General features: G+C 39.6%; 1 protein-coding gene across 1 annotated transcript in view; it reads right to left on the bottom strand.

Annotated features, from left to right (window-relative positions):
* The window catches only part of MIPOL1 (mirror-image polydactyly 1), a 158,667-nt gene that overhangs the window by 38,267 nt on the left and 103,832 nt on the right, over positions 1-16,568 (bottom strand). The window contains exon 10 of the mRNA XM_009887017.1: positions 10,987-11,081. Within this exon, the coding sequence (XP_009885319.1) occupies positions 10,987-11,081 (95 nt within the window). The remainder of the gene's footprint in view (positions 1-10,986; positions 11,082-16,568) is intronic.

Below are 16,568 nucleotides of genomic sequence, written 5' to 3'. Positions count from 1 at the left end.
GAAAGAGCTTCTTTATTCTCACTTTGCTGTCAAAGAAAATATACCACTGATGATTCACTCAGTGCAACTCCCTCCCTCTCCTTCTGTGGCTTTTCCTTCCAAACTCACAGCCAGAAAAGCTTCTCTGCTAGTGAGACAGCAGCTCTGTACCGCTGCTTACATGCTTTCTTGGTGGTGCTAGGAAAAACCCCAACTGCTCTGTGCTAGTTCTCCTTCCTGTCATGACCATATGAACTGCAGCTTATAAAAGCAAACTATTACTAATGTGTTACATTTTACTCAAATATTTGAGAGGCTCAGAATTGTGCAAATCCCAGCAGGCCCACTTCTTCACTGGAAAATTGTGGGTGAAGCTTCCAAGTCACTCCCTACCCTCTCTGAAAATGACAGCCTTCACACCTATGCTGGAAGAATTATCCATACCAGATGAGTAACACATCATTATGCAACGCTGGACACAATGCTAAAAACTTTCAGCTTCCAAAAGACAAGCCTCTATCACAATAGTTAGAAAAGCAGATCGTGGAAGGAATGTAAAACCAGAAAATATTCCAGTAAAAGGCATGAGCATGACATGCATGTAGCAATTTAATAAAAGCTGTAACTTTAAAAAGCAACTGAATAAAGAAAGTATCTTACTCTCAGCTTCTCTCTCTGTAAACACAACGGGTGGGCAGTCTTCTGTCTTGTGTTTCGCGACAGGCAGAGGACTTCTCCTGCCACCTGAATTCCTAGATACTTCCTAACAGAAGTTTTCCATTGACTCCACTGCGAGCAGGGTTAAGCTCAAAGTAAGTAAAGCAATGTTACGTCTAGCACTGGCTGAAAATTGCTCATGTGGAAAGTCTTCTCATCAAACAATTTTAATTTTCTTTTTGTTGGGAAATGTAAATTCCAACACAAAAAGTATGCTGGCTTCCTGTGGCAAATTTCTAAGTGAAAATTTTTCTTTCACCTTGACATTTCAACTTGAAATGCTATTTTGTTTCAGTTCTTCAGCTCAAGAGAACTGAACTGAAACACATCAAAATGAACATTTTTTTATTATTGAATTGACATTTTAACATAAAAACATGTCCTGTGAAAAATCAACAAAAAAGAAATGGCATTTAAAGTCCTCCTGACAATGTTATTACTTTATTTCTAAATATCATATTCATAACAAAAGAAATTCCCTTTCATACAATATTTATAGGGCAAGCCAAATTCTTTTTTTGCAGTTTTAGATTTTCTTTCAAACTTCTCATGGGAAAATTTGTCTTTCAAACAGCTCTTATTACACACACAGTTTTCCTGTATTTCCTTAACTTGCTCTAGAGAGGGCTGCTTCTTATCCTGCATCTGTTTTCCTTCCTTCATTTTAAAGCAGGAGTACCTGCATTTTCATAGTCATAGATCTCTAAAGGTGTTGTGGAAAACGGTAAAACTTCTTATTAAGTTTATACAAATAAAGAAGTTGAAGTAGAGTTTAATGATGTGATTAATCTATATTCATCCAGCATTTCAATGGCAGAAGCAGAACATGTAGCCTCTGGTCACACACCCTTTCTAGCAGACAACAGATTTCATAATCCTGCATACGCTCTTCATAGATTTTCCAACATTTCTTTTGAGTATCCTTACATTATACAGAATAGATATTAACTCTACGGATCTCGTTGTCCTAATTTTTACAAGTATTTTTGCAGGAGTAGAATACTTTGTATTAATAATCTACTCCAACTGATCAGTAGCAGTCAGTCAGTTGTTCGCAGGTATTTCTTCCAGAGACTTTAAACCTTCCTTTTATTAGGCTTCAACAAATCGAAAAACAGTTCCTAGAAGCCACTAGCTATGTACTTATTCCAAAAAGCACAGAAGAAAATTACACTTCCTAGACTTTTCAGCTCACTGAGAAACCAAGGAAGTCATAGCAGAAAACCACAGAGAGTGGAGGTAAAAGAGAAGGGGAAAGAATCTGCCAGGAGAAGGCGAGCTGCTAACAGAAAGCTAGCAGGGCTGTGTATACAGAGTCGTGAGACCATATCAGCATCTGATGGCAAGGAATTCCTTTCTGTCAAGCAAATCCCTGCTCTTAGAGAAGAGCAGAAACTCATCTGAAAAGGTCCATCACACAAAATCGATGAGGTAAGCACTGTTTTAGTTCACGTTACCCCACAACAGCAAATAGGTAGGGAGGAAGTCTGCTCAAGTCTGATGCAAGACAGTATAAGGAGTTGCTTCCAGTTTTAATGTGCTTGGCACAAGTGAGTGGTTGGTCCTCAAGTAGTCTTAAAACCTTGAGAAACTTTGCCAATATAACACACCCAATAACAGAAGCAGTAGCAGACCGAGTACAGTACATGGTACAAATTAAAACTGCATCACAGAGCGACTGAGGCACTTCAGTCCATATTCACGCTGCCCATGTTCCTCCTCAGAGCTGCTGCTTAGTGTTTCCTATTGGCAAGGCACCTCTGAAGGCCAAGAGCCAGAGCCTGGAAACATTAGGCACAAAGACTTCATAAAATGTAGGTCAGACCAATCCATGCCTGAGTCAACAGCAGCACAAGGCAATTTGTGTACTGCATTCACCTCCGTGCTGGTTGCAGGGATGGTGTGGGGTGGCTTGTTATTCCATCAGGCGGCTGGGATCTCTGACAGTTCGGTGCTTCCTCTCCCTCGAAGTTTTTGTAAATCACTACAGCCGAGTGGGAAATTGTTTATCCATGCTAATTTTTTTTTTTCCCCAGTGAGATGGGAAAATTTTCAAATTTGAACCCAACAGGTTCAAATACTGCTATGCCTTTTCATTGCCTGCCAAACAGGCACCACAAACACCAAGCTTATAGTATATACTGGAGTCTCTCTCTGCCATCCCTCTCCTGTGCAAACGGTCAAATGTTAATGGGAGCACAGGTGTGAGTCTGGTCTGCTGTACTCCCCAGAAAGTTCCCTATCCACTGATTTGTAAAGTCAGTCTCTCTGACTTTATTGTTGCTAGAAAGTAGAGCAAATGCAGGAGAGACAATAATCAAATCCAGGCTAGAGAAAAAGAAGTCTGGGAATGGGGTAAAGGTAAGAGGATAATAATTCCAATAAAGTATGAAATACATAAGGATAACAAGGATAACAAGGTAGGGCTCTGCCTCCACTGCTCACCTGCACCAAGACACTGTGAAATACAGACGTCTCAGTAGCACCAGTAAAACTTCATATGGCTGCTCTGACAAAGCAGAGCAGCTTACTGGTGTGTTTCCCCCCTTCACCTGTCTGACCCAGTTCATGAAACAGTCCCCAGACCCTGGGCTTTTATCTCCTGTAACACTAACAAGAGCTGGGATCGCACAAGCAATAAGGACACAAAGGGAAAGGAGACAGAGGGGTTTACCAGTGGGAAAATGTTTATGGGACTACAGAGTGAGAAAGACCCAACAACCTAAAATCCCAATTCTTTGGGGGCTGTAGCACCCCACTGGAAAGTGGCACCATCACAGAGGAAGAAGCTTGAACCTGCAGATTTTAAATCCCAGGTCCAAATTACAAGGGTGTTGCCTCCCCTCACCCCCACAAATGGACTAAAATTCACTGAAACCTTCACGGGTTGCTCAGAGAAGATGTAGTTTTAACCAATCTGATTTAAAAGACAACAAGAAAACTCACCCATTTTTGACTAATTTCAGCACTCAGTTCAATAAACAAACAAGAAGAACGCATGCACATTAAAAAAAACAACCCACAAACCCAAACCACAATCAAAGGCTAAATCTCTGTTCCTTGCACGTCCAATTCTCCCACAGAAATCAGTGGGACTTTATACGTAGAGAATAAACTAAGAAATATAGTTTGGATAGAGCCTGAGTTGTTTTATAATAATGAAAGATAAACAAAAACTTCAGCATTCTGTTACAGAGTCATTGTTTTCCATATGTTGGGCTGTATCAAATTGCAGTGGGTTAGGTTCCTTCACAAGAAGACATGTCACACTGTCTCCCACTGTATAATAGATACAAGTGCTTCATCTCTTTGATACAACAGAGAATTTCTCCTCTGCTTGGAAGTGGGAAATTTAATTAGCTCAAAAATTATGTTTGATGTCAGGTGTCTGAAACTCTTGGATAAAACAGAAGTCACTGCTGCAAGGACAGAGAATACTTAAAACCCAACTGCCATCTTCTCCCTGATCTCCCCAAAATTGTTCTGCAAAAAGAACAGTAGGTTTACAGTGATATCATCCAATTATTCGTCCTAATGACTGTAATTATACCATGTTATGCCTAAAGCAACTAACACTGAAACAATGACAGCAACTGCCAGAATAGTAGTGAGCAGATAGGATGAAAAGAGCAGGAAAATGAGCCAACGGCCATAACTGAAAAAGCGAGATAAAAAACCAGCCATGAAAAGACCGGTCCTCTGAGGTAAACTGCAGCGGCAGGTGCTCAAGGTATCCTGCTATTGCTTTAGAGGAAGGACTGAGATCACCACTCGGCACTAGTGGTTGCAGCCTCACTAATCCCACTGTAAACGGGTGCTAGTTCATTTGGACTGGGAAGCTGGATGTTAGAGCAGCCCAATCTTCTGCTACACATCATGCCCCCCTGAGAGAAACCTGGACTGGAGAAATCTCTGAAAAAGACTGAGAGATGGCAGAACAAACAGGCTGAAACGTTTGAGCAGGGGTCAGTCAGAGAACGGGAGACTGAGTATTTAGGCAGTTGTATTCTGACTTCCTGCTGCAGTGGCTGGGAACCCCATAGAATACAAGAAGATGACTATTGACATGTTAGGTAGAATAATTTATAGCTTTTAATAGCCCTTAAAACTGGAACGAGAGGAACAGTGCAACAGCAAGAATTACACCTTTATATATCCATGGACAGAATCCATGGAGCATGACTGAAATGGTACCACCTGAGTATTGTATTCTGTAACATCGGCCATGAAACTATACAAGAGAAGTAAATTAAAAACACACCACTGTATTCAGAGCTTGAATAGAAAACACCCTTTTTTTCAAGGACTGCAAACAATGCCTTGCAAAGCATCTTTTTTCGTCTATTTCTCCTGTTATAGGGTGATTTAGTTCTGTAATTAAAATGAAAATTGCGTTTGTCCCTGTGCTTGTAAGTCTTTCATTTGAGGAAATAATAAAAATCTCTTGATTATCTTCTCTTTCATGTCTATAATTTTCAATCTTTAAAAAGATGAACCTCCACGTCATTTTACAAGAGACTTTGGGAAAAATACATGGACCTCCATAAAAACAATTGTTGTTTAGACTGTTTGCTTGTGTCACTTCAAAATGAATTCCAATTTAATTGAAGCATCAGGAGCATTAGAAGCTTTTAGATTAAAATTTTATTAAACTTCTTCAACAGTTTATAACTTTTTAGAACTGATAAAACTGGTTAGGAAGCAACAGAACTGCAGTTCTGATGGAGAAGCTATCCTTATTGACTGAATGTCTGGTTCTAAAAATATTTCAGGTCATAGTACTTACTATTACAAGGGGTTTCACTGAAGATACTCTTCTATTTCATTATTGAAAACTGTCACATAACTGTAAAATAAGCTTTTTCTTGCATGCTGGTTCCAACTTATAATTCCAATTCTCTGCAATGGCAGACTGACATGCATCTGCCAGTAAAATTCCATCTCTCCATGTTACTATGACCTTGTTTTCAGACCTTTACTTCATCTCAACTTCAGGAGAGTAAAAAAGAGTTCTAATTCAAATTTCATTTTAACACTGCAAGCTTTTTCAAATGTCTTTTCACTAGGAAATTCGTTGCGATAAATGTTTCTTCCCATTGTGACTTCCAGCCTGCAGCTATTTCTGCATCTCACACATTTCAACAGCAAACTGGCCGAACCCTTTGGATAAAGATTTTTTGCAAAAAGTTTTCACTGTCCCTCCTCCCCTGTGAACATCAGACTTGGCAAATATATGGCTTTTAGAGCACTTGATTAAATCACAAAGGAGCCTCCTCAATTGTCATTGAAATAACTACTCAAACTTACTAAAAGCATCCCTAAATTTTACCGCAGAGCCTGGACATACTGATTCTTATCCTCAGTAGCTTCATTCAAAGGTGTGTGAACTAACACCGATGTACATATCTTACACAGCTGGAGAGTAAACAATAATTTTATTGAATTAAGCATCACTACATGTGACCCCAACACAAAACCTATCAAAAGCATACTTTTAAGTAAGGACAGCCCTTTACTGCTCCTATCTGTCTTTGCAATGAGGTTGATAAGTTAGAGGCTTACTTTTTGCTGTACTAGGTAGAATTTTTTTTTTCAAATTATTTGCCTGTGAAAACTCCTGGTGCCAGAGCTTTTCAGTGAAATAATTTAGACTTAAAAAAAAAAAAAAGGAAAAAAGGAAAAATATATATGCACTTCCCTATAAAGAGATATATTTCTCATATACAGTTGTACTGTTTTAGCTAATATGTCAAAATAACCAGTACGCAATAGCATGTGTCTTTGTCAGCATTTTAACATGTAGAAGTATACTTCTGAAGCGTTATTGAAATAGAAGGAAACTGGTTATAAAAATGGATGCACCATGTAACTGAAAAATATGCAAATAAAAAACTTGTGATGATGTTCAAAGAGCAGAGCTATGTGAGAAAGGTAGTGGGATTAACACTCCCACATACTTCAAAAGTGATTATTTGGATATAGCCTTCTTTGGTCAATGAGGATCTATGATTTGCATTAATCCTTAGCTTAAAGAGTACTGTGTTGAAACAACTATATTAGTAAGCTAGAAACTCTATACTGTTCCTAACTGCTATGCAAATTTTCATTTCTGATACGTATTTTTGGGTTACTATCCAGAAAATGCGATTTTCCTTTTGAGACATGACACAGAAACAACACAAGAAGAACAAACAGAAGCAGAGAACCTGCTCAACTTTATTCAGAGCCAACTTCCTCTCTCTTCTTCTATCTGTACTAGAGTCTTCCTCCTTTTCTTTTTCCTCCTTTTCACTTCTCTTTCCTTTTAAAGGAGGCTGGAATTTTTCTGGGATGTGCTTTCTTTTCAGAAAGTCAAAACTCATATGGAAATCAATGTTCCATTATTTATTCCCCAAAAGGTCATTTTAATTTTGGTTTAAGTCTTTCAGGCCCTCCATGAAACTCCAGTTTCAGCTGGGATTCACTTTCCTCTTCATCTGCAAACAAGTGTGGTTTACAACACAGACTTCTTTCACAGTTGGAAAAAAAAAAAAAGAATGGCTTCAAACTGCAGCAGCTACCAGATCACAGAATTGTAGAAAAATTCAGGTTGAAAGTGACCTCTGGAGGTCTCCAGTCCAATCAACCTCCCTCTCAAAATGGTATCAACTATAAGATCAGACCAGGTTACTCCTGACTTTATCAAGTCAGGTATTGAAGTCTCCAAAGATGGAGAGAGCAAAATGTCTCTGGACAACCTGTTCCAGTGACGGGCAGCCCTCATGGTGAAAAAGTTTTCCCTTATAACCAGACTGAAACTCTCTTGTTTCAAGTCTGTTGTCTCTCACCCTCTTCTCATGCAGCACTGTGAAGAGCCTGTCCTTCTTGATAACATCCTCATAGACGCCGTCAGGCTGCTGTTAGGTCTCATTGAAGCCACCAAAAAAAGAAATTCTCTTTTTCCAGGCTGAACAAGAGCATTACCCTCAATCTCCCTTTCCAGTGCAAATGCTACAGCTTCCTGACCATACTTGCTGGTCCTCTGTCAAACTCACTGCAATTTATAGTTGTCTTATTTTTACTGGGGACCCAAAACTGGATGCAGCATTCTAGATATCAGGAATCTTTCTTCTGGAGAAAAAAAAAGGAAATCGATTTTTTTCCTGAAGGTCTCTACTTGTTTCCTCCTTTGAGCATGTCTGCGTGTACACACAGTTGCATGTTCACACATACAGATATTCTGGACCTAAATATCTCTTCCCTGATTTTGCACAATAAAATGATATTTGATTTTTTTTTCTGGATTATACTAACGTTAGTGAAAGACAAATCAGTATAAAAATACACATTTTCATGTTACTGTTTACACATGTATGCATTAAAAAATTGTTAATATATGCTCACAGTCCTTCCTTTGATGACCAAACCCCTAAAATGTGGTTGTGTTAAGGCATGGCTTTAGGCATCCCTTGTACGCTTTAATGTTAGCCTCTAGTATTTGTTTCTTTTTCTTAAATTTGCTTCTCTGAAGTTAAAGGATGATGTAGAAATCTCAGTTAAAACAAGGAAATAAAGAAGAAAAGTGTGAGAAAATCCTTCAAGGAACGCCTAAGAGCAAAAAGAGGAAAAGGCACCGCATGGAGACAAAATTCCCAAGCTGATGTCATGCTGGCACCGCAGAGAGGACAGAAGTTTGGAGAAGCTGGCAAAGGAATGAGAGAACAGTAGCTGAAGGAGATGTGCACCCTGTATAATCATGTGTCTCATTGCAGCTCTACAGTTCAGATGAGGAGTGGAGCATGTGTAGGAACCTGTATTTTGCTGACTGGGGAGCTCTGAAGTCCAAAGGGGAAATAAGTCCAGGGAAACGTAGTCTTGAACAGCAAACCGTCTAGGTAACTCACTTAGATCAAACTTCCACCTCAGTCCAGAACACACCACCTGAAAAACACTCTGTGCTTGCTCTAGATTACCATAGTATAGCAAGCAGTAAAAGGAAACCAAGAAGACATCTACACAAGCATTCTTTAACTAGCCTCCACATACAAAACAGAGAGAAAATTTTCACTCATTTGGGATGGCCTGGGAAATGCACTCTATTTTGTCATTCATGATTATTGTGGCCAACCCACCCTTGGCCTGACACAGTCCCCGAACCTTTATGCACACATGCCCTACTTTCTTATCTTCATCTACCTCATTTGGCACGTGTTCAAAGTACCGCCACACTATTGCATGACAGAAGCTCCAGATGTTCATGTAATACATGGGAAACTATAACCAAAATGTTACATTATTCATAAGAATCCTCATAATGGTGCAATTCCTTTCTAACCAAGGCAAAAGATAGGCATGCGACCTCAAACGTTGCTACTTATGCACTTAGAGAAGCATTTCTTGAACCTTGTGAGGGATGTAAAAGACAACAATTCCAGGTGGCCTTTGGCTTTCCTAGCCGTGTCTCTGCATGGTTGGACAGTGTCTCTATACAGAAAGATTGTAGAGTCACCATTCATGGAGATAATCATAACCCATCTGGGTGTGGTCCTGGGCAACTGCTCTAGGTGGCCCTGCTTGAGCAGAGGGGTTGGACAAGGTGACTTCCAGAGGTCCCTGCCAACCTCAGTCAGCGTGTGCCTCTGAGCGTCCACTTCAGAATGCATTACAAAAAAACCCATCCTCTAAGAACAATGAGGCAGGAGATAAAATCTTTCATTTTTGATGTTCTGAGCTACTATGTAACTTGTATAACTTAGTAGTGATACAATAGTTCTCGCCCCAGGGGATATTCTTCCACACCTTATGACTAAATCTTGCAAAATACCATCCTCAAACTTACAACGAAATTCTGCCTGTCCAAATTAAGGGCCGTAAGTTAACAACGTGGTACATTTTAATGGTGATTTCTGCAAGTCATTATTGTTAATATTTCTGAGATTCAAAGCATCTATATCAGTAAACTGAGGCTGCTGTCTACTGCTCTTGTTAAATACTATATATTAGTGCAAACTTGACACACTCTCTCAAAAACATAACTCAAAAGTCAGTGAAAAATCTCCTGCAATGCACAGAGACCAACACAAGCAAACTCTTAATTTCTGAAATATCAATACAAAAACTGCATTTCTGTTTTTAAGTTATCCTACAAATCCTATTTAAGTGAGTAATGAGGGCACTATAATAAATTCTCTCTAGCTTGTTAAATCATACCATAATTTGTGCACACACTAAATGCTGACCAAATTCATTAAAAGCAATAATCACAAATTGCTTGGGGTTTCTATTCACTATTAACAGGCTTTAAATAAATGCCTATGAGATTTAGGAACAAAAGTTGTTTTTGAAACTTCCCTCCAAGGTTTTAATAAACTTAATGAGAAGGGGAAACTCTAAAAACCTCTAGAAACCCGAGTATTTTTCACTTGTAAATGCTGAAACACTGACAACATACACAGTTCTGCTACTGCAAATGCTTTTTAGTCATAACTAACTAGTCCTCTTTATTTCCAATGAACATAATATTCACACTACATTTATTATTTACCTCTGCAGCCCACATCCCTCATCACAGACATTCAGCCTTCAGATTCACAATTTTCTGCTGTGTTGATGCCAATTCTCCTGCCTTTAACCTGCTGGCAGCTCTCTATCCCCTCTCACACAGGAGGTCAGGATGAAATGAGAGCTGTAACCCAACATCACTCCATAAAACAACCTAACTCCTTCACTGGACCACACAGAGCTTTTCCTTAGGGACTAAAACCCACTGATCCAAGCAAATGTTCAGTGCAGCCCACCTAAACTAATGAGAGAACGGCCATTTCTCTCGTTCTACGTACTGCTACAGAATGTAAGGAATTAAAACATACATATTATGTTGGGGTTGAAAAGAAAACAGTCGTTTAGAAATACAGATTTTATTATTTTAAAATCTATGTTGATTAAGTTAGGTATGTGCAAACAACCAGGGAAGAAACAAGCACTTATGTCAACTGGTTCTTTTGTCCTCATGTTCTTAAGTGAATGCATTGCTACGACACAGCTTTTTCATTTATATGAGAATCAACTGCCAGCAATCTTCTCCTTCTCTTAGAAAAAACTAATAGAAAATTTAGGCTATAAGAAAAGGACTTGTATTTCAAAGAGATGGTTGGTGAGCAGCAAAGCAGAAATGCAGGCCTTGATTCATTGATGTATTCACATTTCCAACAAATACCTATTTGATAAGGCCATTTCCTCACTCACAGTCAGACACAGTACAGAAAATTTCCCCTATGACTCACTGATTTATACTAGTATTAATTATTTTACCTGTAATAAACACGCAATGTCTGGATTTCTTCTTCTAATTTTTTGCACTGCTGAAGAGCGGCCTCTTTTTCTTGTTGCAAGGCTATCAACTCTGCCTGCAAAACAATAAACAAATTATAAACAATTTATTCAGAATATCCACATTCCTCTGAAAACATAACAATCCTCTGTGCATTCATTTCAGTCATGCTGCATTATAATTACATATATAAAGTTATACTGTTTTGGAATACCGCCTATTTAATTCTTACGAAAAACCACTTTCTTGTTCTTGCTTTGCCATTTGTTCTAGTTTTTTTTTCCCCAGCAGGATGATGTTTTGAATGGCTTCCCTCGTGTATATGGTAAACTTTGTGAATGGCTAAGGTTAAATCTCTTCAGTTCAGCCAAATGTTTCTCAGCAAACATATTTCATACTGATATAATATTCCTATAGTGCGAAACTGTTGACCAACATATAGGCAGTGAAGTGAAGCAAGGCACTCAGCCACAAACTACCGATGCGTGACTCTTGGTCCGCACGTGGCTCTCCGGCTGTGAAGCGCAGCTCCTGTGCTGATGTTACCAGCAGGAGAGCTGCCGGAGAACCCACACCCTGAGCGGCGGCAGGCGATGAGCCAGCGGGGGCTGCTGGGACCGGCACCGCCGGCTTGCTTTGGGATCCGGCTGCATTCTCACCCAGGATCTGGTTTGTAGTGCAGCGAGGGAATCCCTGAGAAACTGCTGTCATCTCCCACCCGTGAAGCCTCCCGGATGTTCCCCCTCCCGCTGTTTGCTCACACCGCCCTGTGAAGGGCTTGTGACTCACGGCCATTATGGAAATTGCAGCATGTGGCTTGTAAGGTCAGGAAGGTAGCCAGCCCCAACACAGCCTTATGGTTAAAGAGGAGGTAGGAGAAATAAGCGCTCGTGTATATTTAATATGACTCTACAGCTTAATCACCATTAAGTTTAAAATGTCCAGTTTCAATAGCACTGCAGGACACCCTTGAGGGCCCAGGTACCACATAAATTATCTCAAAATCAACAGATGATTAATTATTGGAACAACAAATAAGACTGGGCTTGCACAGCAATTCTTTGACACGTGAGCCCGAGCATTGGGCTGCTTTCCAATGTTTTTAATTCACGGTGTAAGTTATTAATTGTACAAATTGTAGAGCCTCAAACCAAGAGGCACATGTGTGAGAAATGCCGACTGCGGATTCTGCCAACTCTACAGGACAGCATTGCAGAAAAGTTTCTTGGTAAATTAACGACCTGTTACATGAGCTATGAACACATGAAGGGAAATGTAGAGTTCAGCCTCTAGCTCTCCTCGACTCGCTGTATAATCGTGAACGACTCTGTGTGCTTCAAAAATCTCTCTCCTAAAACAGGGCTCCCACTTGCTTCTGTTTCCTGTTTGTCTGTTAAGACTGTAAGTCTTCAAGGCAGGTGTTTTACTGTTTACTGTCAACTCCCAGTCATCTACGGGCAATTTATACTACGAGTTGATTAATCATGTCCTGGATACATGGCTGACTCCTGGCAAATTTTATTAAACACCGCATTGCACAAATGCAGCTACATAACCAGTCTCTGCACCGTGCTGCTCAGCGTGTCACGCTGCACCCAGAGTTTTGCATTGGGGGTACAGGACCCACTGCTGTAATTGCTCCTGTAACACACTTTCATAAAATTTTAACAGGAAGTTCCCTGGAGAATAAAACCAAAGTTTCTTACTATATGGAGGACTCCTTCAGCTTTAAAACCAGAAAGCGTTAATGTTTAACCTCTGAGTGACAGTGGTTTAGAGCTTCTGATACTGAGAACAATGTACTGGATGCTGGCAAGCCCTAACTCCTGTCAGCAAGAGGTTAAAATCCTCTGCAGGTGAGCCTCTTGCTCAGTGCTGCTTGCTGCCTTGCAAGCAGAACTCACAGAACACAAGGATGTTAGCCAAACCAAGCTATTTTCTGTAATTATACTGTTCTGTAGGTGAAACAACATTCTTAAAAATTGGAAAACACGCTTGAATCAAAGTAGGTGGTTTGTTCTAGAGGCCAATAATTAACATCCTTGCCAATTTTCAGTGTACTGTGAAGTGTGATTGAAATGGTAGACTGGAAGGAAATGTTTGCAGCTGACACACCTACTCACGGAGAGATTAACGGCTAGTCTCTTTGGAGAGCTATCATAAAAAATACACCTTATGTTCCACTCGCTTTTCAGGACAAAAGTCAGAAGGCACGAGAGTCTGAAGACTCTTATTTATGCCAGTTTTTCAGCAGAGAAAACAGCGCTAATTTGACTGGGTTTGCATCTGGGTTTGCACCACTAAAAATAACAGCAGAATTAGGTGCTTCGGTTTTTAAAAAAACACAGCTACAAAAACTGAAGGGAAGAGAAGTAGGCATTTGCTAACCTCCTCGGTAGCATGTAGTGGGGTTGATACTAGGGAGCTGCATGAGACCAACAAAATTCAAGCACAGCATTTTTTTGTGCACAGCATGCAGCCACGCGACAAAACGACCCACTATTCACAGGCCTGAAGAGTGGTAAACACAAATGAAGGACTCTCCAAAAGAGAGATGTCTTCCTCTGCTAGAAGAGGAAAAGCAAAACAGTGCCCATCACAAAGTTAAATTGCTAACTAAAATAATGGTGCCTCCACTACTATAAAACATTTGGAAGACTTCTATAATGTATATTGAAATCCATCCATAGTGCACATGGCAAAAATCCTACATGAGCTCACCTCTAGTAATAACAATAGCTGCTCGGGAACTTTTTAACAAAATATTATTCCTTCGGAAAACATCAAGCTGTGGAAATCAGAACTCTTCACAGAAATGGATCAGTTTTGATTGAAATTTTTTGGAAGGCAGAGTAAAGAAGGAGCAACAAGAAGAAAAAGAATTACACTCGGGTTCCTCTGGCAGAGGTTTTCCCGAAAAAAAGGTCAATATAGAGGTGAGGTCGGTCACCACTTTGGTACAGGGGTCACCCTCAGTGAAGTTCCTGTTTATCCCTGAAAGGGTATTCTGATCACTGCAATATGGTCTCTTTCTCACAATTTTGTTTTGTCCACAAGTGCCTACGCTTTCATATTTGGTTTAACGTGGATAGATCCTTCCCCATTCTCTGTCCCCCACGCCACTTTCCTGCAAAAGTCCTGTTTCTACACTTCTTCCATTTTGCACTTTAGCAAAGTTATTTGTTGAAAATTTACATTTTCAAATTAAATCTAAAAACTAATTGCTACATATCAAATTTAAAATAGCTAGATCTCAAGTAAGAAAATCTCATTACTGATCATTTTGTTGTTGCTTTTGTTTCAAAATATTAAAAAGAACAATGCTATGCAAAGCCTGGAAAAATACTAGAATTCAGCACATGAAAACAAAGGATAAAACTAGTTTTTACCTCTTCCTAGTTCCTCTAGCGCAAACATGAGCACCCTCAACTCTAATCTAAATGCTTTTCAACATCCAACAGAAGGAAAAAAACATTCTATGAACTTGAGTAATAAAGCTTCATGGCTCTGTCCTTGTACTGCTTTCTCATTCACTTATAGAGAGCATACATATTTCTACCTATATATATTTATAGAAAGCATCTATTTTTTCTTCCTTGCACAGGCTAAACACACAACCTTTTCTGTTAGCTCTCAGTAAGCAGGCTCTCCATTCTGATCAATTCAAACCCAACTGTCATCAGCGCTCTGCTAGCAGTACATCCTAACTCTAGTGGAAACATCTTACCTAATGCATTCTTGCATCCCTTTTGCTCACAGTCATCTTCTGCCCACTGGTATTACCCAGCTAACAGTGGACATTCTTATTCATCCTGAAATGATGATACCTTACGCTTGGTACCATTTAATTCCACTAATTGATGATACCTTACGCTTGGTACCATTTAATTCCATTATTTTTTCAGTACTTGAGGCCATTCCAATCTTTCTGCACGGTAGCTTGAACTTATTTTGTATTAATAATATCTCCAACGTTGTATTAGTAACATCTCCCAGCTCTGCATCATCAAGCAACTTTGTTGGTACGCTGTTGCTCTTCATGCCAAAGGTTCTCAAAGACAGCATTAAAGAAAACTGGTTCAGCACCAATTGGTGAGAAATTGGAGAGAAATTCCACTAGTGAAATCCTTGGACCTTAACGTTTCTCCTTTCAAAGCTGTTTGCTGTTGCCTTCCTGCTAACTAGTTCCTTATTGCCTTTGTCTAATCCCTCATCTCCTTCATGGGTACATGACATTTTGCAGACAGACATGAGCAAAACGTGCCCATCCTTCCAAACAAGAGATGCTAGGTGAACCCAGTTAACAGCGAGCAGTGTTTCCCACATTAAGCTTGTGTGTGCTTGTAAAATGACAATATCCATTCTCCACTGTAATTAATAATTTTCCATATGGCACCACATATAAGCTTATGTGTCAGCTTATATTTAACAAGTTACCTTGTCTAAATAACCGGTTATCATACCAAAGAAGAATTCTTGCATGATCTTACTTGGGTGAAAGTTGTACTTCAATCCACTGTTGATGGATCCATGCCTTAAAAACATTCCCCTTCCAAATTTACTCTGAAGCCTCACAATAAAGACTAACTGGTTTACAATTTTCAGAATTATGGTTTTTGCCCTTCTAAATATAGATGCTGCCTCTGCTAATTCCCTGTCATGTTACACTGTACACAGCCTCATAGGAATTATTAAAGAACTTTATTATCATTCCCGCAATTTCAAGTACCAGCTTTTTCAGAATTGGGGATGAAAACCATCCATTATCTCAATCTCAGCACAATAACCTATTGAACAGCTACAATGTACTCCATTTCCATACACTCACTTTTCTTAACCCTGTCCTCATAGTTGACACCATCATTGCCCAATGCTGAGAAAAAAAATAATAAAATCACAGGCTTTTGGACCTAATCCGGATTATCCTTGATCTCCATGCCATTCTCAGACAGGTGGCACATTTCCTCTTTCCTTGTTCTCATTTCAGTCGTTACACTATTGTTTGTTTTAATTTCCTTTCCAAGGGCCTATTTAGCTTAACCTCTGGCAATTTTCATTTGTCTCTGTATTTCCTGTTTTCTAAGACATAACTTTCTTGCTTAATAAGTACTCTTCTTGTAGAAGAGGTATTCTTATTTTATTCTTAATGAGATTATAATTAACCCAATTAGAAGTGACATCCTTCCCACCCAAAGCATTGTCCTCTGGCTTGACTGTTAACGTGCAGGTATTCCTTAACTCAGTAATAGCTGCTACCAAGAGCGTGGCTTCTATGATTCAGGATATTCCTATGGATTAGAAGAAGGCTGGATAAGAAGTCAAGAGAGTCTCAAAGGTCATTTCTGCAATTTATGGACTCAATCATTTACACTTGGTAGGGCTATATAATGGGCAAAGATTGCAATGAGATGTCTTTCCGCCCCTTTGGTCCCATGTTATCTGGAGTCTAGCCACAAATGGACAACTGAGAATTGCCCCCATTTCTCATGGGGAGAAGTATGTTTCTGCTGATATTAGGGCTAGCTGGACAGTGAGAGGTCAGGTGTCTTCTCAGGGCAGCAGG

This window comes from Charadrius vociferus, unplaced genomic scaffold, assembly GCF_000708025.1.
Source record: "Charadrius vociferus isolate BGI_N301 unplaced genomic scaffold, ASM70802v2 scaffold14, whole genome shotgun sequence".
NCBI lineage: Eukaryota > Metazoa > Chordata > Aves > Charadriiformes > Charadriidae > Charadrius > Charadrius vociferus.
Note: the sequence above shows the minus strand (reverse complement) of the source record. Positions and strands in the feature narration are given on the sequence as shown.